This window comes from Syngnathoides biaculeatus, chromosome 2 (assembly GCF_019802595.1).
Source record: "Syngnathoides biaculeatus isolate LvHL_M chromosome 2, ASM1980259v1, whole genome shotgun sequence".
Classification (NCBI taxonomy): domain Eukaryota; kingdom Metazoa; phylum Chordata; class Actinopteri; order Syngnathiformes; family Syngnathidae; genus Syngnathoides; species Syngnathoides biaculeatus.
Window position 1 is genome coordinate 31,402,099 of NC_084641.1, and position 23,309 is coordinate 31,425,407.

The window sequence follows — 23,309 nt, forward strand, 5'->3', positions numbered from 1 at the left end:
TCATTTGTGTGAAAATGTCATTGTGTTTCATCTTTATCTTGTCTGTCTATTTGTCAGTCGTCTTATCTTCAGTTTTGCCATTGTCGTCACAGTTAAAAAGGCACTGAGATTTTCTCCGGTGATAGCGAGTCATTTAGTTGGCGGCAAGGATCATTCTCGTTTTGCTCCCTGAAAATTAGTGCTGTATTTCAGCCCTCTGTATTTTCTTCCATTAGCGTGTTATGCAGATGGGAAATTTATTTCATCTGTCGAGGATGTTGGAAATCTATTATTTTTTTCATTATATTTGCTGTTACTGTTGAAACTATATGTAACCAATTTCAGACTGCACTGTGCGACTGTATGCATAAATCTCTGAGACTCCAAAAGCGTCTGGGATGATGCATTAGTCTAGCTTTACCGTTTTCCCTGTTGTGTTTACCACTAAGCCTCAACATGACCTTTGACCTGCTCTGATAACTTCATAGAGGTCATCACTTGAGGACCCCAGGATCATCAACGCTTCATTGTTCTGACCCAATTAGAGTTTCGCCGCGGCTGCCATCAAGCAGCCACTGCTGATGGCTCACAATGACTGATGATTTCCATCAGAGAGCTGCTATTTAATGCTTGATTTGAAAGTTGCTTTTGAATGGTTTTAAATTAGGTCTACAGTTCTTTTTGAAATACTCTTTCAAGATATATATATATAATATATATATATATATATATATATATATATATATTTTTTTTTTTTTTTTTTTTTTTTTTAAAAAGGGGAGAAGGTGTTCGTTAGCAAGTTCTCCAAACGACTTGACAGGAGCAGAAAATAAAAGGGAGGAAAATCTGTCTGGAGTATGAGGAGAGAGAGAAAGAGAGTGGGGCATACAGTACGCTTTGATTAAGAGCAGTCTTCATAGCACTTCTTTCTTCTTACACATCCATAAAGTATCTCTGTTCACATCTCTGGCTCTTATTAAAAAGACAGTGATGTCATTTCATCCCGGAGGCAGATCATGGTTTCAAAAGGGGATTTTTATTTTTTTTTTAAAGGGAAGGGAAATACTACTCAACCTTTCTCATATTGTGTGAGCCAGGGTGTTTATGTACACAGCTGCAGAGACTACCAGATTTCTAATTAGGAGGATGTTATCTACAGTGAAGAAAATAAGTATTTGAATACCCTGCGATTTGAACGCCCTACCACTTAGTCATCATGGAGGAGAAATGAGAAATTTTCATCATAGGTGCATCTCCACTGTGAGAGAGATGATCTAAAAAGAAAAATCAAAAAATGACAATGTATGATTTTTTTTAATGTTTTGTGTGTGTGATACAACTTCAAATAAGTATTTGAACACCTGTATATCAGCTAGAATTCTGACCGTCAAAGACCTGTTAGTCCGCCTTTAAAAGTCCACCTCCACTCCATGTATTATCCTGAATCAGATGCACCTGTGTGAGGTCATTAGCGGCATAAAGACACCTGTCCACCCCATACATTCAGTAAGACTCAAACTTGAAACACGGCCAAGACCGAAGAGCTGCCCAAAGACACCAGAGACAAAATTGTACAACTCCACACGGCTGGAAAGGGCTACGGAGAAATTGCCAAGCAGCTTGGTGAAAAAAGGTCAACTGTTGCAGCAATCATTGGAAAATGGAAGAAGCTAAACATGACGGTCAATTGGAGTGGAGCCCCATGCAAGGTATCACCTCGTGGGGTCTCAATGATCCTTAGAAAGGTAAGGAATCAGCCCAGGACTACACGACAGCATTTGGTCAATGACCTGAAAAGAGCTGGGACCACCGTTTCCAAGGTGACTGTTGATAATACACTAAGATGTCATGGTTTGAAATCATGCATGGCACGGAAGGTTCCCCTGCTTAAACCAGCACATGTCAAGGCCCGTCTTAAGTTTGCCAATGACAATTTGTATGATACAGAGGAGTCATGGGAGAAAGTTGTGTGGTCAGATGAGACCAAAATTGAAATTCTTGGTCATAATTCCACTAACCATATTTGGAGGAAGACGAATGATGAGTTCCATCCCAAGAACACCATCCCTACTGTGAAGCATGGGGGTGGTAGCATCATGCTTTGGGAGTGTTTTTCTGCACATGGGTTAGGACGACTGCACTGTATTAAGAAAAGGATGACCGCGATCATGTATTGTGAGATTTTGGAGAACAACCTCATTCCCTCAGTCAGAGCATTGAAGATGGGTCGTGGCTGGGTCTTTCAACATGACAATGACCCGAAGCACACAGCCAGGAAAACCAAGGAGTGGCTCTGTAAGAAGCATATCAAGGTTCTGGCGTGGCCTAGCCAGTCTGCAGACCTAAACCCAATAAAACAATCTTTGGAGGGAGCTGAAACTCCGTGTTTCTCAGCGACAGCCAGAATCCTGATCTTGAGAAGATCTGTGTGGAGGAGTGGGCCAAAATCCCTCCTGCAGTGCGTGCAAACCTAGTGAACAACTAAAGGAAACGTTTGACCTCTGTAATTGCAAACAAAGACTACTGTACCTAATATTAACATTGGTTTTCTCGGGTGTTCAAATACTTATTTGCAGCTGTATCACACAAATAAATGAACAAAAAAAATCACACATTGTGAGTTCTGGATTTTTCTTTTTGGATTATCTATCTCACAGTGGACATGCACATACGATGAAAATTTCAGACCCCTCTATGATTTCTTCATGGGAGAACTTCAAATACTTATTTTACTCACTGTGACCCCATGGGTTCTCTTGGGTGAATGGGTTGGGTCTTGTGTTTTAGGATAAAGACATTTACCACATTACATGCTATCGGTAATCATAGTCAGCCATTTCAAGGCACTGCTGCTAAATCTTTATTCCAATGCCTCAATTTGTTCAAGCGGATGTTCCACAGCAATTGATGGTTGCATTATTACAGAGGAGGCCACGATGTGAAGTAAATGTGTGCGTGTGCGTACTTGTGTTTGTGTGTAAATTCTCTTTCCAGCAATGTTTGTTGCAACAACAATTGTTTTTTTTTTTTCCTTGGCAAGGGTGCACAACCAACTTGGAGTTGGGAGAGCTGCCGGCGTTATGCCTCTCTTTTCATGAGAGAACAGTCAAACGTGACGGTCATAGATAAGAATTGCGCTGCTGTATGACAACTGCATTCCATTAACCTTTGTCGAGCTTATGGACCCTGAGAACGGCCCGAGTCGGTGGCAGCAAGCATAAAGCAGAATTATAAGCTGCAGGACTGAATCAATCGGTGACAAGTGGCACCCTGTTTAATTAGGCTGAGAACAAAGACCGCTGGGAGAATACCTTTCCAATTTTTCTCTTTGCGCTCTTGGACTCATTTGCGGCAAGGTAAATATTCAATGTGTCCCTTCTTGGCCGCAGCGATTAAAGCTCGGAGGAGCGTAGCGGAAAAGCATGTTTAGATTTCAAAGGTCCTAAATCAGAATGAAACACAAGGCTGCGTGAGGACGTTTCCTATGAGGGATGTCAAGTACTTGTTGACAAATTGAATGACTGCAATGGGCCGAATACTTGTTGACATTTTGAATGATTGCATTGGGCCTTCCGAAGTGGTCTTAAGTACAATGAATTCGATGCTGCGAAACAGTCCATTGTTACAGTAACAGCGAGAGTGCCCTCAAGTACAACTGTTTGCCAGCAGTTCTAGTGAAAATGCCACAGTTTGGGACTCAACTGTGTTTTGTTTTGTTTTTTGTCATGTGTTTCCTTGCCTTCAGCTCTCAAAGACCCTTGCACTGAGGTGACCTGCAGCTATGGCAGCACGTGTGTGCAGTCCACTGACGGCTTATCAGCTAAATGCATGTGCCCGCTGGGTTGTGAGGGCAGGCCAGTGCAGACAGTGTGTGGCAGCGATGGGAAGGACTACCACAACGAGTGCAAGCTACATCAGTATGCCTGCAAGAACCACAAGAACATCAGGGTGCAGCATCAAGGACCATGCGGTAAGATTTGGCTTGCATTTCGCAAAGTTTGTTGCAGCTTTTTCAAAACTTTGGTCAGGCTTGATTTTCTTAGGACAGATTTTGCTTAAGTGTTTTTTTAACACTTCTGGAGCTAATCAGGCTTGGGTGTGATTGATGCAAATTAACCCAAAAATTTGATGAGGCACTTTTAAGTCATAATTTACCATTACATTTTTACACAAGGCCAGATAACTTTGGAGATTTTTTTTCCTTAATAAATAAAGTCATTGAAAAAAAATCTAAGATCACTTGGGTTCTATTCATCTGATTTACATTTGGTTTAATGATCTTAAGTTTTAAAGTGCCGAAGTTATGCAAAAAATATTACATTTTCACAGTACGAGCAGCAGAAATGGACCACAAACTTCATGAAAGGAAGAGCAAAAAAAAAAAAAAACAGAAGGCTGTTTTGTTGAAGGAAATCATGTTTTTTTTTCTTTACTTTTCACTTAGTTCAGCAAAAGCAATGCATATTAAACTAGTACATTATGTACGAGGGGTGACAGAAAACCCCCAGGGCTGGCGTCCCAAAAGATATATTTCAAAATCAAACTAAAAACTACCAGTTTTCCCCTTCAAACGCCAAAATGATCACCACTGAGTTGAAAAGTGAATTGCTAGTCAAAATTGAAAACCAAACAAATAGATGGAAAACAGAGATTTTTTTTTTTATCTATTTAACGAGCCCTGAACTAATGATTGTATTTTCTTGTGAGCAGAAACCTTGGTGTTCCTCTCATGTTCTTCACTTTTATCTATTACCTCTGGCTATTATTTATTTCTCCTTCTCCTTTTCCACATGCGTACAATGTGCTCCTGCTAATTCTCATTTTTCATTCAGATTTTTTTTTTCACCTTAGACTCCTGCACTTTAAACTGTTGTTCCTCCACACATAGCACTCGTGATATTCACCCCCACCCCAATCATACTTGTTTTCATCTCGACATGGTTGTTTAGTCCCACGGTGCCCCCCCCCCCTTTTTTTTTTTTGTTTTTGTGTTGCGGAGAGGCAGATGGAGCATTTTCTCTGTTTTAAGCACAGCCCAGTTGTGGGCAACGAGAGATGGATATGTGGGTCTGCAGGCAGATACGTCGGTCGCATATAATCCGGCCCAGGTTGGCCCACAGGGAGCGGCGCTGCCCCGATTTATCCGTGCTGCTAGTTTCTGCGACAAACAGGCCATTCTTTTTGTAATTACCCTCAACTAGAGAAGACCAGGAAACCTGGAAGCTGTTCTTCTCACTTAATGGGAGATAATGGTGTCGCTCTCAAGTAATGGGCTGGCTGGTGCTGAGGCGCTGCGTTATGCAGACACAACACGGGTCAGGGTTTGCTCGTCTCCTCAAGCCTCTGCATTGTCCTGGTAGAAAACCTTCTGCTGACTCGTGGAAGCCACGTATTTTTTGCTTCTTCTGTCATCATTTTTGAAGCATTTTCCTGTTTACACTAGTGATGAGTATCATAAACGACTAATTGCTTAAGAATTATGCCCTGAAGAAATCAAGGCAAAATGGAAAATAAAAATCCCTGGAATTTTAGCCTCTTTCAGTCTCGTAGCAGTAAATATTCCGTTTTATGTAGTCCTCGACTAAAGCAAACTTATCTTTGTGTTTCATTAAAAAAACAAGACATTTGCAAACATGTCTTGACTCTGAAAGTCATCAACATTTTTGCCCATTTTTTTCACTTTTTCAACCAAAACAGCTGAATCACAATCAGTGTTTGTTCATTTTCTGAACTGTCACTTTCAAATAATGTACTGTTTTTGAATACAGAGATGAATTTTTCTTTTATTCATTATTCATTGATTATTTAAAAAAAGAACTAACAGATAACTCCATTCATCCATTCTCTCCACTGTTTATCCTTACTAGGGTCTTCGGGGGTGCTGGAGCCTATCCAGGAACCGAAACTAAAGTGTTCTGTGGAGTCTTGATGTGTCAATTAAGACACGCAACTCTTGCGGCAGAGAAGATCTGGTCAATTTACAACTCAAAACACATTGAGACACTAATTGCAATGCAACAGTAATTGTATAAATTGGTCATTCTTTCTGTTTCCTCCCACATCCCAAAAACATGGATTCATTGGAGGCTCTAAATTGCCCGAGGTGTGATTGTGAGGGCGACTGTTGTCTGTCTCGCTGTGCGCTGTGTTTGCCTAGCAACAAGATCAAGGTGTACCCCGCCTCATGCCTGATGAGAGCTGGCATAGGCTCCAGCACTCCCACGACCCTCGTGAGGATAAGCGGCTCAGAAAATGGATGGATGGTCATTCTGCACCAGGGCCTAGTACCAGTCTGCGGACAGGGCATTGGGTACCACTGATTTAGAATTTTCAGTTAAGCGATCATGCCTGTTTTGTGTGTGTCGTTGGGGGTGGGGGTTGGGAACTGGACCCAGAGAAAAGCCACACAAGTACTGGGAGTACAAACAAACTCCGCACATACTTCGGTGGGATTTGAACACTTGGTCCTCAGGACTTTGAGGCAGATGTGCGAACCACTTGCTCACTGTGTCATAAAGCTAAATCTACAATTGAACTCATTGTTAGTGGCAGCACTAGCCGTGTATGTCTGCATTTGCATGTCACAGCATTCTTTTTGCTTTGATCGCATTCCGAAAATTACGAGCATTGTATTTCTTGAGATATCGTTAACGACTGACACGGCATCGTTATTACAGCATTTTAAATCAATTTTGCAGATATGCACGACATCATCATCTATACAAAGATTTTTTTTATAATCAAAGATAATTTACCTTATAAAAGGTACTCGTAAATAATTATTATTACAAATTTCCTTTCTTGGTCTATTGATAATATAACTCATGAGTACTTGGTATGTCTTGTGCGAAGCATGGTTGTGTTTTAATGTCACGCTGTAACATAAATCCTTTGTCTCCTCTCATTCTAAAAGTGTGGTGAGGTGGATAAAGCCCCGAGTCTTGTTTCGATGCGAACAACGTCCCTCTAGCTCATCCACAAACCAATCCCATTATGATCCAGGGATGATAAGGCCAAACAGGATAGCCCGCAAAGAAGGCGGTGCAATGGGGGAGCGAATCAAACCGACCGCCTCTTTATCTTTTTTTCTTGTCTTCCTTACGATCAAGAGCTCGCTCGAAGGTGCTCTCCCTTGCCCGGCTGAGGATAATATAATATAATATATGTCTAGAGCAGCAGGAATAGAGGCGTTTTATTCCATTGTAACACTTTCTCATGGCCAACACTACTCTTCTTTTCTCTGCTTCTCCCCATTTGGGGTGGTTTGGTTACCATTTTAGGTAAATGAATAAATCAATCAAAAAACAAATCCTGTGAACTACCATTTAGATCACTCACAAATCGTTTTATATGTACATTACATGGCAAATGATGTCTTAAAAATCACCTACAGACAATCCACTGTTGTTTTTTTTTACAATGATTTTTCACTGGCCCAACACTGCATCCGTCGGCACCAAAAGTCGATGCGTTAAACATTGACCAAATGGTTCCGGGCGCCTCACCTGGTTCAAAATTGTTGCATTGATCAAATTTTCTGAGCTTAGTTAGCCAAAGTTACTTTCATAGTTCTGATTTTAATGTTACATGCCTATTGCCTGAACAACCACAAATTATTTTATTATCTCACTAACAAGTACAGGTCGTCAGAGTTTGTACTTTGGTAAAAAATTGATGTATAATCACCTGATTTCGCACAGATGAAGAAATATAATTGTGAATTAGACACCTACACCATTGCTGGAGCAGTCAATGAACATTCTGAAACGTACACATCTCCACAGACCCTTGCAAAGGCAGTGAGAACAGTCTCAAAACAATGTGCCACGTGGAGGCCCTCACCCGCCAGCCACTCGTCTTCGGCTTGCCCGAGTCGTGTCTCCCTGCTAGCGAGCCGTTGTGCGCCAGTGACGGCGAAACCTACCCCAGCGAGTGTGCCATGAGGGCAACGGGCCTGCAGAAAGGAATTAAACTCCGGAAGATTCATGATGGATGGTGCAGAAGGATGGGTAAGCTCCCTCTCGCTGCACGCTTTCTCTTCTGCCAGTCCAATACGAGCTGCCGTTCTCCTTCACAACGATGTCATGCTCGCAGCCGTTTACAAATCTATTTCTGGTTAATATTTGATGAGGTAGCATTAAGACCTCACCCTAATCTAACCCCTCTCAGTGGCATAGAGATAAGTGCTTCTGAGGTCTTGAGGTCAGTCCAATGAAAACAGTCGCCTCCTCCAGCTCGATAGGAGCCTCCAAGCTGACTATCAGTAGAACTCGATCAGGAGGACGAGGAAGCCATAGTTAACAAATAGCTGTCAGCTTGTGCTATTCGTCTGATAGCCCTCTGAAGAAGACCAGTTTCCCCGCTGTGTTTTCATCAGAAGTGAGCAGAGGAACAGCAGTGTAGGTTTAGGGCGGCGGCGTGGACAGACTGTAATTCGTGTTGAACATCAGAAACAAGAACCAGCAATGAGTCTCTGTCTCTTTTTTAGATTCGTCCATGTCAAAGGCTGAGAAATGTGTTGAGACTGCAAATTTGACACTGCAGCATGCTATGGAAAGTGTAGCATGTTGTTAAGTCACATTTTTTTCATGTAATGAAACAGGTTTTAAATTTTGTGAAAAATTGTACAGGTCACTGAAACAAACCCAATAGCTAAAAGTTTGATTATGTACCTCATTTTTCTAGCCCTTTACGCTTTTCCAATTTCAAATTACAGAACAATTCAATTTGAAAAATGGCTTCGTGAAATTATATCCCTTGGCAAATTACAAGTTGGTAGCTAATCAAAATAGCCATGAGCACATGCTATTGCACATCCTTGTAGCCTTTTACTGAGATGGAGCACCAATGTAATTACATGTAGCACGACGGCCTTTGAAAGGAAGCGGAAAAAAAAGAATTGGATTGCAGTATCAGTTTGATCCACCGATGAGAAATGAAATAAATTTGAGGTCTTGCGAGAGCCCCAAAAACACAGACCTCAAATGTGATTTTCTCTCTTCACCGCTAAATTCACCATTTCACACAAGCAGTAAATCTTTCCTTGACTTTCAAAGACAATTTCTGCTTTGGTGAGTTGAAAATTAAGTGTAACGGTTTAGTTTAGTCTAGTTTAGTTTAGTTTAATAATTGAACTTAACCGTAAACTCTAATTTTAGGGTTGACTTCAAGCGTTGTAAAACTTTTTAGCTTTAAGACTACGCTTTTCGTCACATTGTGAGAGAACAAATTACCACAAGACTCCAGTCGCTCTCGCCAGGAGTAAAATGTATGTAAATTAAATATTACTGCCAGCCAATGTTTGAATTTCACAATGGGACACTCAAAAATGGAGGAAAAAACAACTACTGGTGTTTTTTTTTTGTGTGTGTTCAAGTATTTTTAACACAAAAATTTTCCTTGTACTGCACAAATTTACACAGAACATAATCAGTAGCATGTCCATCAAACATGAATAAAATTAATAGTAAACATTTTTTTATTTATTTTTATGTATTTTATATGTTTCTAATGAAACATTCAGGTTCAGACTTGTCATTTTTTATTTTAATTAATTGGCTTCGTATTTTGTATTTTTTAAAATCAAAATTTAAAAAAAGCACCATCTTGTGAGATGAAATTTTTGTCAAAAAACAAGAACATCTGGAAATGTTATGAATAAAACTTCTGCACACAATAAATGTCATCTCCAATTCAATTTGTTTTCCCCAGAAGGGATTTGGACTGACATTACTGTGACTAAAAAATAGGTGGTCCTACCCAACCAACACCAGGTCCACGTTTCCTTCCCTGTTGCAGAAGAATGTAAGGAGGAGTGTCGCTTCAACGCCGTGTGTGTGATAGAGCAGCTGAATGCTCGATGCTCGTGCGATCCCATCGAGTGCGACGGGACCTACAAGCCTGTCTGCGGGAAGGGTGGTCGCACTTACACCAACGACTGTATGCGGCGCAAGGCCGAGTGCCTGGGCAAAACCCTCATCCCCATCAAGCACGCAGGGCCGTGTGGTGAGTGGAACGAACGGAGGAGGTCGGGGTTTCCTTTTGCCCGCTTTCCTTCTTATTTTCTCTTCCGATTTTCTCAAAAGTTCAGTAGCAAATGATTCAGTGATGCTGAAGGGAGGGGCGAGATTATCCTGTGCCTTTACTTCACTTGTTCATCTTTGAAGATCATCGTATCATCTCCCACAACGCACGCATGTTTCATTCACCCTCCACCACCTCAGTCTGTCTTTGTCTTGTTGTGTTGTGTATTGTCTAAAAGCAAAGCTGTTCTTTCTTGTTGCAGTGCGTCCGTCAGTCTGTCTGTCTGTCTGTCTTTGTCCATATTGGCTGTGTCTTCCTGGCTGTCGGGCTGCAAGTGGTAAGTGGGGTCACCCGATGGGCGACCTCATCAGATGGCTGCCAGGGGGTGAAGGGTTCCCCTTTGCTCCGAGTGGATCGAACAGGAGGGGTCTTGTATCGCTGCTCTTCTTCCTGTCTTGTCTTTTTTTTACACTTACTGCACTACGATCCATGAGGTTGGAGAAGTCTGCCTACTTTTTGTGTTATATTCCCTGTCATCCCCTGCCAAGTCTTTCATTTTACGCTGCATGCCAACCCCTAATTGCCTACCCAAATTACTACCTCCCATATTTTCGAAAATATTGATTAAAAATCCATGCAGTTGCAGTCCATTGATGATGAAAGCCCATCATAGTTGGTTTCACTGCATACTCGTTTGAGGTCTAATCCACCTTTAATTTCCAATTGGTAAATTTCAATTTCGTTCCTATGGATGAAATGGCAAAAGGTGTTGTCAGCCGAGGCTTTAGTCGTAGTTAGCTTTACGCTGTGAATATTCTCATTCATCCAGGTTATTTAATGTTCAGGTTATTGAATCGATGGTAATTGGATTGTTGTGGTTGTTTTACAAGAGGTTTCACCTCTCTTTCAAGCTGGCATCATCAGTTCATGCACCAAGCTAGTTACGATGGTCGTTGACGAGCACAGACCCCTGCCATGCATTTTAACAACGGTTGCTTTGCATCCTCAAAGACTGATATGTATCTTTTGCTGTATATGTGTGCGTCCCTCTAACTTTTCGGATCAATAGCAACACCACAGGCTGTTCTAGCTTGCATGAACAAATGAAGCCTTTTTTTTTTTTTTGATGAGAGGCAAAATGTCTTCAAAAACAATGAAATAGTCCAGTTGAAATCGATCGATGCCCTGAATAACACCGAGTACTCAGTCTCTGGAAGTTTTCAGCTATTACATTCAAACATGTATGATGTACTTTTTAAATTATCTGAATTCGCTGTCGAGGTGAGGTGTTTAACACCCTTTGTTGAGGCTACCTGTACTTTTTTAGTAAGTGTCACATAAAGTCCAAAAAAAGGCAAGCAGTTACTGTAGGAACCTTAGGTATTGTGAGGAACTCTGACGCAATGCCTCGGAACAATTTTTATTTCACGTGACTTTTTTTCTTCTTCTGTAACCTCTCTCCTATACTATCCCATTGGATCAAATTCACCAAGGAGCAGATTATGTAATTTGCAGGTTCAGGTCTACATGCTTCCTGTTTGGCATTAGAACAGATCTGAATACCAAAGTCGAGCTACTGTTGTCATCATCAGCAAGCAGCTTTTCGCTTATTACCACGACTTGTCTGTCTGTGCTCTGCATAAATGAAACAAGTCGGAAAGACTGACAACACTGATGTTTGGTTTTGGACAACTTTCAAGAACTCGACCCCCATTTTTGTTAGTTGTTTGTTACTTATTATTCTACGTCACTGTCAAAATGCTCCCTTCACTAGCGCATCATGTTAGTTTGTATATGGCGGGGGAGGGGGGTGCTTCATGCATTCTTATAGAAATTTGCATATTACTCAAAGCAGAACACCACAAACGTCAAAGCCCTATTTGTTTTTTTTTTTTTTATTAAACATCAAAAGAAAAAATGTGTCAGAGCCCACCAAGACAGTTAGCTCCGACAGACAGCTGATGTGCACAGTTGAACACAAAATACACTTGCACTTTTGTCAGTGCGTTGGTAGAACTGAGACCAGATTAGATTAGTCACTGTCTTTAGAAACCCTGTAGAGATTAGCAGCCTTGAAAAAGACTCAAGATCCTTGTGTGTGTGTGCCATCAATCCATAACCCAAAGAGATCTGGCAACACGAGCAGTTTGAGTTTTTTCCTCTGTGATGCTTGCACCTTGACAGTGCTGTGGCTGTGTCAGAAAATGTCAGCCTGGTGCGCAAACATAATCAATGCCTCCAGGCTTCAGTTTCATGTCTAAAAGGTAGTATTTGGTTTTGTTTGGCTTGCTGTACTTGATAATGGTGATGGATTTGCGTCAGGTTTTCAGTCAAAGTCTCTCTTCAATATCAGTAGACATTAACATGTATTGTATATTCAACAATTATCGGGTGTGATTTTGCAAATGTTGACAAAAGAACTCTTGCAACATTTATTGTTGAATCATGTCTGAATCTCTTAAAGCACTATAAGTCTGCTGTTTTAGTAAAGGGATGCCATCTTGGGCTGTATTAAGGACAACAGCAGTTCTGCTGTCGCTATTTTGACCCTACAGTAATTTCTTGTACAAGTCCTGTACAATCTGGCCATGTTTATTTTACAACATGAAACATGTTAAAAAAAACTGACACATGACCCAATAGAGTGCATGAGTCTGAGACTATTAAATTAGTTAATTCACAACCCAAATTTCATTTCTTGTACTTTCAACAAATGCGACAACAGATGTCTAAATTGCATTCTAATTTAATCCATGACCAAACCCAATTAAAGTGTTTGGGTCAAATATTTGGGAGCCTTTACTACTGAATTCCAAGAACGTGCATAGCAAACATTTTGTTACTTGGTTGTTTGCTTGTTGTTGTTTGCAAAAGAAAATATAATTGAGTCCCTGTTTAAGAGGCTTTATTCTTGAATCCGACAATATGCATTGTTTCCAGTCTTCTTTTCCTTTCGGCTTGTCCCGTTAGGGGTCGCCACAGCGTGTCATCTTTTGCCATCTTAGCCTATCTCCTGCATCTTCCTCTCTAATCCCAACTGCCCTCATGTCTTCCCTCACCACATCCATAAACCTTCTCTTTGGTCTTCCTCTCGCCCTTTGGCCTGGCAGCTCCATCCTCAGCACCCTACTACCAATATACTCACTCTCTCGCCTCTGAACATGTCCAAACCATCGAAGTCTCCTCTCTCGAACCTTGTCAGCAAAACATCCAACTTTGGCTGTCCCTCTAATGAGCTCATTTCTCATCCTATCCAACCTGCTCACTCCGAGCGAGAACCTCAACATCTTCATTTCTGCCACCTCCAGTTCTGCTTCCTGTTGTTTCTTCAGTGCCACCGTCTCTAATCCGTACATCACCACTGTTTTGTAAACTTTGCCCTTCATCCTAGCAGAGACTCTTCTGTCGCATAACACACCAGACACCTTTCGCCAGCTGTTCCAACCTGCTTGGACCCGTTTCTTCACTTCCTTATCACACTCACCATTGCTCTGGATTGTTGACCCCAAGTATGTGAAGTCATCCACCCTCGTTATCTCGTCTCCCTGTAGCCTCACTCTTCCCCCTCCACTTTTCTCATTCACGCACATATATTCTGTTTGACTTCGGCTAATCTTCATTCCTCTCCCTTCCAGTGCATGTCTCCATCTTTCTAATTGTTCCTCTGCATGCTCGCTGCTTTCACTGGAGATTACAATATCATCTGCGAACATCATGGTCCAAGAGGATTCCAGTCTAACCTCATCTGTCAGCCTATCCATTACCACTGCAAACAGGAAGGGGCTCAGAGCTGATCCCTGATGCAGTCCCACCTCCACCTTAAATTCCTCTGTCACACCTAAGGCACACCTCACCATTGTTCTGCTGCCATCATACATGTCCTGTAATATTTTAATATACTTCTCTGCCACACCAGACTCACGCATGCAGTACCACAGTTCCTCTCTTGGCACTCTGTCATAGGCTTTCTCTAGATCCACAAAGATACAATGTAGCTCCTTCTGACCTTCTCTGTACTTTTCCACTAGCATCCTCAAGGCAAATAATGCATCTGTGGTACTCTTTTTAGGCATGAAAACATACTGTTGCTCGCAGATACTTACTTCTGTCCTGAGTCTAGCCTCCACTACTCTTTTCCATAACTTCATTGTGTGGCTCATCAACTTTATACCTCTATAGTTCCCACACCTCTGAACATCCCCTTTGTTCTTAAAAATGGTGCATTGCTTCCAGTAATTTCTTTAAAGGCCCAGATGTTTCCCACAGTCTTATGGTATCTGCTTTTTGAAAACACTTTCTCCAAACATGAGATTTTCATCTCTCTTGATGTCACGATGATTTGATGCATTCAAATGACTGCGTTCTATGTTGAGCTTTTGCCACAGTGGAGTTCAGTTATAAACAGATTCAATTGATTAAAACCTCCTAACCACAAAACCTCCATCCTTGTCTGTCTCATTAGAAGGGGAGGACATGTTTGTTGTGGTTACTTTATGGATAACGAACTGTAGAGCCACTCAGATGGCTTTGTCGGTCAATTCCCTGTGCTGAAGATGAATTATAGTCTGCGGTATTACATTGATGTTTTTCCCCCTCCTATACTTATGATGTCAACACGGCTTGGTAGAAGAAAGAAAGTAGACAATGTTGGATTGTGACAATTCTTCAGTTGTTCGGGGATGGCAAATCGCTCATCGAAATATGTTCTAGGAAACTCTCTCTTTTTTACCTTTCTTCATCCCTCAGTATGCCACCATCTCAAACGGGAGCGATAGATAGATTTCTGATAGATTCTACTGAATTTAATCTAAAACATTTCTTGGAAAATTTCCATCAGATTTTGGAAACAAAACATCCCAGTAAAATATTTATTTTTTACTGCGACCGAAAAGTTGAAGTCAGACCAGACGTTACAGCAATTGTTAATAGTTAAAACTTTCTTACCATGACCCGTAGGCTCACCGTCAATGTGCTGAAAGGGCCAATTTCAAACTAAAAGCTTCACATAATATTACATTCGACTTGAATATCATGTTAAGCTTTCAATTTAAAGATGGCCATGGAGCATAGTAGAATTTAATGAAGTCTTATCCATATGTCCGCTCCCTGGTGGCTGGCTGACTAGGTTGCGGCCACAGCACGCAGCGCTTTCCATATGCAGCAGCCCCCGCATTTTAAATGTAAAAAAATTTTAAAACACCACAGACGATCAGGTTGTGGCCGCCAAAATTGCAATCACGATTCAAATCTGTGCTGCCCTAGTGAGATTCTTTGAAGAGATTCCGGTTCATGGATGAGGTCACATCTGTTTGCAAGATTTATCGCGTCTCCACTCCTCATCACACGCAAAACACACAGATGTTTTGACTCAATGATGGCTCATTGACAAAATGTTTCAAGAAGATCTCATTAATATGGAAGATGATGAGTGTATTGGTGTGTATTACATGAATTCGGCAAGAAAGATCCAGAAAGTGGGCCACGTCCCTGCAGCGCACTGGGCATTAACCATCAAAATGGCTCAGTGGGTCCCCGACGTGTCATTGTACCTGTGTGCAATGTACTCTGCCTAATGTGCTTTTTTTTTTTTTTTTTTTTGGCTCTTGTCTGTACCGCCTGCAGCTTGGTGAAAGGATATTTGGATCTGCAATATGTCAGTGTGCATCAAAGAGATGCCTTCATTGCTATTTAGAGCTGCTGCTGCCTCCTGTCTGACTGAAAGATGCTGGATAAATTCAGTGTGAAAAAAAACCGCTTGACTTATTATGAACTTATTAGAAAGTATTTTTTTTATTTAAATCATGTGACTCTTTATGGTCTGTAATTAGACCCAACAAACAAATGAAAAAAAATATTTATTTCTTTTTAAGCATGAGTAATTAATTGCATGATGAACTGACCTGGCTTGTACGCCTAATAAGAGGGGCTGTGATCTGAAAAGGGATCTAAGTGAAAATTAAAAGAGGGGGAATGTTTTAAAGTTATGCTAGTGGTTCGCTCCTGTTCACTGGAATTGAAGATGCCATTTGGATGATCGCTGGCCACAGTGAAAGCAAGCTTCGAAATTTCATCCATTGTTACATCATAAATTATCAATATAGTTCGGTGTAAAACACTATACACAGTTTACTGTATTTCTATGTTGAAACTTGCTGGATTACTGGATGGGTAGGTTCATTTACAAAACTACATCACAATGTCAGCTACGTTTTGTGAGCCTTGTGCCATTTAGTCCCGTTGGCATGTAATCGACAATATGGCATAGATGTCTAACTTAAACCATATCCCAGAATCATTTAGACCTATGTTATGCATAATACATTTTGAAAAAAAGTATTCTGATGGAGGATGACCTTTGAAAACCGGATGATCCCCAAATTTAATTTAATAATAATCTCAAATTCTTGCACCTAATCCCATGCCACAGCCTCTGGAAAATGGCCCATGTAAAGTCGTGACTTGTGTTCATTTGTACCCCAGAGTCACCCCTTGAGGATTTGGTGATGAGGCCATTGGACTCCTAAGCAGTTGGTGAGCTTTGAGGGCATATGTCAGCCTGAGTGTAGCTTTTCCTAATCAAGTTAATTTGAGGAAGAGCGGTGGGAAGCAGACTGACAGCAGGCAGACTGCCAATTCACTTATCGTGGGCTTCGGGCGGTCCTCAACAAGCGAAAATTGTCGAGGTTATTTGGGTCAGCGGGGTGTCAGAAGTGACATGAGTTTCCTGCATGCCGTTGGGCTGTGTCGAAATCAAGGAAGCCACACTTTTGCAAATTTGGTTTGAATTGATTGCACTTTTACTCTTCACTTCTCTGAACATTAACTTATACCTTTGCTTGAAGATGGAATTAGTGACATCAGTAACATTAAACTGTTTCATTATCAAACTTCACAACTGCAAAGAAAAATGTTTATTTGATGTTCCAGGAGGAACACAATCATAGAGAAACAAGATAGCTCTTGACTTGTTTCGAGGCAGAATCAATATGGCTAAATCAAGACTGTCACATTTGCTACTCAGAAAGTTGCGCATACTGTATGCAGTATCAGACAGGACAGAAGGAAGTTCAGGTACATGCATTCATTTCACAAATGAATCACTAGTCTACACTTAAAATGCGCTATGGTTTGAGTTGAGAGAAGGCCTTGCCCCTGTCATAAGTATTCAGGCATAGACAGATACAGCCCACCGGGTATGTCTTGTCCTTTATGTTAATAATGCCTTTTCCGTCACTAATATCATGCATGAATGTCTTAGAGCAAAAGAGGACAAGGAATTTCGATCAAAGGCTGGTGGGTTTAAAAAACACATGCAAGGTGGTGCAAGGTCTGCATTTGCTGCATCCCACTGAAACGTTGGCTTGTAATGAGCTTGTAAGGCAGGGTGCTCAATGCGTCAATCGCGATCGGCCCGCCAGGAAAAAAAAAAGACAACCGTATTTTTCTGACCTTTAGCTCACTGCGCATGTGCAAACAACGACACAGGAAAACGTGCTAGTCAATGAGTCCCCCCCCCCCTATTTTAGACCCTCGCTTAAGAAACCTTATCAAACATGAGTATGGATGCTGACGTAAAGAAGAAAACAAAAACATAAAACTTTCATACAGAATGGGAGCCGGTTTTATTTTTCACAATGTCATTTTCGAAGCGCATTTGCCTCATCTGCCAGTGGAGTGAAATGTGTAGCGGCATTTTCTAACTGTTTATGGAAAATACGACGCCAACATTCCGCCGAAAAGCGAGCTGAGAATGAGAAAAGTGAATGAACTAAAATCCCAATTGGTCGCACAGTCACTTTTCACAGAATATAGTTCAACAGTGAAAGCCGCTACCGAAGCATCGTTCTGGGTTCGTCACATCATCGCTAATAACAAGAAGTCCTTCCAAGATGGAGAGATGGTAAAAGAGGGATAGCTGACTCGTTGTTCCGATCTTTTAAAAATAAGCTGGAACTATTATCTTCAATAAAATCTCTGCAGCTGTAAAGTAGTACAGTTACACGGTGCTGTGAAGCCATGGCTGATGTGTGGAAGGACATTGGAGATTGTATTTCTCAGTGCAGTTGGACGAATCCACTGACGTGATACAGCCCAGGTGTGCATTTTCATTCGTATGGTGTTCAGTGATCATCAACGTGAACTCAGATAGTTACAAAAATGTTTATAGTCACTTATGTTGTGTTGTGCAATATTGGCTCATGCGGTTATGCAAGGCACACAAACTTACATTTACACATAAAGATTCCTCAATATACTTTAAAATAAATATGTTTTGCATTTTTGTAGTGGGTGGATATTTGTGACTTAATCATTCTATTTCATCATTGGTCATTCTAAAAAAAAAAAAAAAGATGTCACCGGTCGATTGCGAGAGGCTGGCTTCATGAAAAGTAGATCTTGGGGTAAAAACATCTGAGCACCCCTGTTGTAAGGTTTTTCTCTCAACCATTTGGCCGCTGCAAGCGTCACCTAGAATCCGGCAATTCCAAAGACTGCGTAATACGGACAAAGACGCATTTGGAATTGCACCTGGACCCTCAAGCATGAGGGCGGACTCCAATTACAGATGCACACACTGAGCAGCACTTACCTAATAATTTGCTCAGCAATTTGCCAACAACTTACAGGGGTTTAATTTAACTGAGTTTTCCCCACTGGTTTGTGGGTTTTGGAACTTTGATAATAGCTTTGTCGCTTAATAATTTCCCAGGTGCACGCATTTGTTCCTAGGTTAAGTTGTTGAGTCTCTTGAGTCTACTTCATATATTTTTTTTAGCATTCTTAAAAAAAATGCTGAATCACGTTCTCTCCTTTGACTTTGTCGACACGTCATGAACCGACAGGGAACGAGTCGTTAATTTTCTTCACCTTAAGCGAAAACCATTATCATCATTTTCTCACCTACGTTACCACAGCAAGTTCCACCTCTGCGTTTTTTAGGGACTTTAGAGGCATATTTTTCCCCAAAGTTTTTTTTTTTTCACTTTCCAAGTCATATAACCTAACCATCTGAATTCTGAGGTTCCAATCAAATCCGTTCTGAAGCTTTGCCGTTTATTGATTGCCAGGCCAAGATACAAATTGCGGTTACACATTAGAATGTAAAATCCTTAACTTGTGTGGCAGCGCTGAATGTAGAGCAGAAGTCTTTAATAATGTCCTCACTTTCCATCACCATCACATGGGACTAAAGCTTCAGGCCGTGGAGCGACAAGAACAATGCCTCCCTGGAACTGCCAGTGTATTTGGCTGTGGAGATGTTCCCATTCAACGGTCACATTACAGTCACATTCATGAATAAATGAATAACTGTCTGCTTTAGTTCATTCTGTGACAGAAACACAGATGCATGCATGAGGTGTTGGATTTAAGAGTTTGCGAGAGGGAAAGTATTAAGAATATCATCCCACAGGACTGCGTTGAGAATCCTCAAAAAAACCACTACTTCCTCCATCTGAAAGAAAAATGAAATAAATCTTCAATTTCTAACTGTGCCGCAACTGCACTTGGGGAGATCACTTTTTTTTTTAAGTCCCTGACACGCTCTCCCATTAATAAATCAGGCGGAAATTTTGCCCCTCGGAGGTACTGTGTGATAAAAACAGTTTTGGATAGAAATACTTTCATCTTTTTTACATGTGTGAAACAAGGCAAATGGGAGACAAAGGCGTTATCGCAAGCTGCGGTTTCTTGCAAATTTGGCAGCTGAACTTTTGCACAGGGCAAAGTTAAGCTCAAGATTGCAGACTATGAAAAGAGTTGCAGAGGAGTCATTTGCTTTCAAAGCTAGCCTGAATTCAAGTTTATGTGCACCACCTTGTCTCTCATTATTTAGTAGACAGTAGATTATATAAGATCTCAGAAAACACAAAACAAGTACTGTACATGGAAAATCAGTCTAATATTGAATATTAACTACTGATTAGCACTTAAAGGGTTATCAATTTTCCCCCCAATTCAACCAGAAAATGTCTGGGTGTTTTTTCTCTATAGTTACAGTTTTTCCTCACAGAATCTTAATCAATTCGCTGGAGAACAGTTTGAATGAACAGGACATCTACGGTTATTTCATGTAGTCTTTGCTAAAAAAACTAATAATGAAAATAAATAAATACAAATATAATGTAAAATAAACAGTCGCAAGGCTGATTCCACCCCTCACCCCAAAATTACTAAATTTTATTTGGTGCGAAGGCTATGTCACAGTCATGTGATTGCCTTCTGTAATCTGATTGGTGACTCAGAGTCAAATGACATTAGTGATCCCATTTGATTGGTGCAATGGGCGCCCTTTGTAGGAGTCGAAGACGGAGTTTAAAAATAGACACATGCAAGAATGAATAAAATAAAAGTAGCGAACAGCATGTCAATCATTGCAACAGAAAAAAGATATTGATCCTTCAGTAATACTGAAGCAAAAGTAAAAATTACGGTGTATTCAAAGTACTCTGACTAGTACAGTTCATGGAAAATGTTACTTGAGTAAATGTAACAGAGTAAATGTAGCGTGTTACTACTTTACGCCACAAGCATACTATCGTACGGATCTATTTAATCCCATCATGGTTGCACTCATGTCGGAAAATAGAGACACTTGACCTCCACACCTTCAAACAAAAACACCAAAGAATGAAGGGATAGAGAATGAAGACTTTAGTCACTCTGAGGATTCTCTGACAATTTTTCTACGAGATTTATTTGCTCCTCTGACCTGTAGACCCACCACTTTCGGCAGACGGATCCATCCTTCATTGCTGCGGCCTATGATGAAAGTCGCCTCTTGCACGCTTTCGATGCAAAAGTGCACACCACCCCACTGCAAGATCTCAATCTAATGCTTCCATTTAAATCTCAAGATTTGAAAGAATTGACCGAGTCAGGGCAGCAGGCTCCGATCAAACAACTGTTCGGGTTTCCTACCCTCCTGATCAACTCGGGTCGTGTCTGCCCCACCTACACCCATCTTCCCAGAACTGTCATTGCAGAAAAAAAACTTTGTTTTAATGAAGCTGTGTTGGAGTGGAAGCGGAGAGACTGGAGCCAACACCTCTCTGTGATGTTCACATTTCATATCTGCCTCTGCCCAGGAGCTCGCCATTTTTTAAATTATTAACCAGACCTCTTTCTTCTTTCTTTTCCTCATTATTTTTGTATATATCTCTCTGTTCTCTGTATTTTAATATTTTAACTGTCTTTGGGTGAAACCAGGGCTCTCGTTGAGATGCAAATGGAAGCCTTTGAAGGGGCACATTGGGAATGTCAATCAATTCCGCCGTTTATGCGGTTGCGCAACCATTGTTCATAAGCTGCTTCATCTTTGCTTTGCCGCAGGGCAGCATTTTTTTTTCTCTTGGCTTTTCTCAATGCCACCAGTTTTTGAGTAGACCCCTCAAAGATTCAGAATATATTGGGATAGGTACATGGGAAAACAAATGACAGGAATGTGAGGTATCAGAAAGCATAGTTGTATTTCTTTCACCCCGTACATTTCTTTTTAACAACGCTCAGTGTAGCTCTATTCCAACTTGTCACCTTTCCCTGTTCTAACCCAAGACCATTCTCCAACCTCTGTGTGATATCACCAATCCCCATCACTGTGTCATTCTAATACTGTCTTCTGGATTGTTGGCCTTTAGATCTCCACACACCAAGTCCCTGCTTGGATAAGGTGTGCCATCACGGCGCAGTCTGCGTGGTCAGAAATGATGAGCCCGTGTGCGAGTGCCTGGAAGCCTGCCCCCAGACGTCAGACCCTGTGTGCGGATCTGATGGCAGCAGCTATGGCAGCCCCTGCGAGATGCGAGCGATGGGCTGCGCTCTGCAGAAAGCCATCCACATTCAGCATAAAGGACTCTGCGGTGAGTGTCTGCATGTTAAACTGACTAAACAAAGGCTGCTGCTGGGAAGCTCAGGGAATCATGCATTATGCTGTCGCTTTGCAGAAAAGAAGTTAGTCGTATTTTGTACAAATGTGTACTGGAGTTAGTCAACTGATGTTGTATTTTTAGCTGTATTGTATTCAAAAGATGTCGGCTATAACAAATGAATGCAAAAACAAAGTCACGATGACAGAAGTTGGGTAACTTCTTAACTTTTGAACTTCACATTGCCTGTAAAATAAAAAGTTTTGTTGTCTATTTTAATAAGTCAAAGGTTTAGAATAGACCTTTATTTCTAAATTAATTTCAGAATAATTGTCACATGAATTGTTAATTTGCTTTGTACTTTCATTTCAGCGTGAACACACATCCAACAATACTAGCCTCTCATGTGCTTGTGAAGTACCTGCACTATTTGCACAACAGATTCTTTTCCATTTCATCGCACTACCAGTCGGTTTAAACTGTGTATGTGTCTATATATATATATATATATATATATATATATATTATATATATATATATACATATATAAGAGAGAGAGAGAGAGAGAGAGAGACACACACACACACACACCTAGGGGAAATTTAGAGTGTCCAATTAATGTTGCATGTTTTTGGGATGTGGGAGGAAACCGGATTGCCCGGAGAAAACCCACACAGGCATAGGGAGAACATGCAAACTCCACACAGGCGGAGCTGGGATCGAACTCTGTACTTCAGAACAGTGTAAAACGCATGAAAAAAGGAGTTTTTAATCTGGGTTTGAAAACACTCACACTTGGGGCAACATATTCCAATTTCTTGCAGCATGATAGCTAAATTCTGCTTCACCCCCGCTTGCCTCCCTTTTTTCTCTTCTGATTGTCTTAGACCATTCCAATAGTCAAGTTTATTTGAGATAAAATGCTAAACAAGGAGGTCACAGCTTTCAGGTTGGTGGCACACATTATCGTAATATATATAAATGTGAAACATATGAGGCCCTGTAGCTCAGCGGTAAGAGCACTGGTTTGGTAAACCAGGGGTTGTGGGTTCGTATCCCACTGGGGCCTCCACTCCCTGAGAAGGGTTGCGTCAGGAAGGGCATCCGGCGTAAAAATTGTGCCAAACATATATGTGCGTTCATCTGAGATGACACGCTGTGGCGACCCCGAAAGGGACAAGCCGAAAGATACTTACTTTATATAAATGTGAAACATATGACATCGAATATCATCTCGAAATGTATATGTATACCTTTCTTTTTTACCACTATATGTACCTGTATACGACTATACAATGTGATTGTATTTTTTATTTTTCATCCCTACCAAAATATAATGCGCTCTATTGACTTTTTGAAAATGTTTTTGGAAAAAACATGTGCATTATATATGAGAAATTACAGTATGTACCTTTTATTAGTAGATGTTGATGTTGTTAGAAC

At 41.0% G+C, this 23,309-nt stretch overlaps 1 protein-coding gene across 1 annotated transcript in view; it reads left to right on the forward strand.

Annotated features, from left to right (window-relative positions):
* The window catches only part of agrn (agrin), a 174,368-nt gene that overhangs the window by 59,479 nt on the left and 91,580 nt on the right, over window positions 1–23,309 (forward strand). The window contains exons 4-7 of the mRNA XM_061800472.1: window positions 3,725–3,949; window positions 7,764–7,988; window positions 9,778–9,984; window positions 21,639–21,860. Coding sequence (XP_061656456.1) covers window positions 3,725–3,949; window positions 7,764–7,988; window positions 9,778–9,984; window positions 21,639–21,860 — 879 coding nt within the window. The remainder of the gene's footprint in view (window positions 1–3,724; window positions 3,950–7,763; window positions 7,989–9,777; window positions 9,985–21,638; window positions 21,861–23,309) is intronic.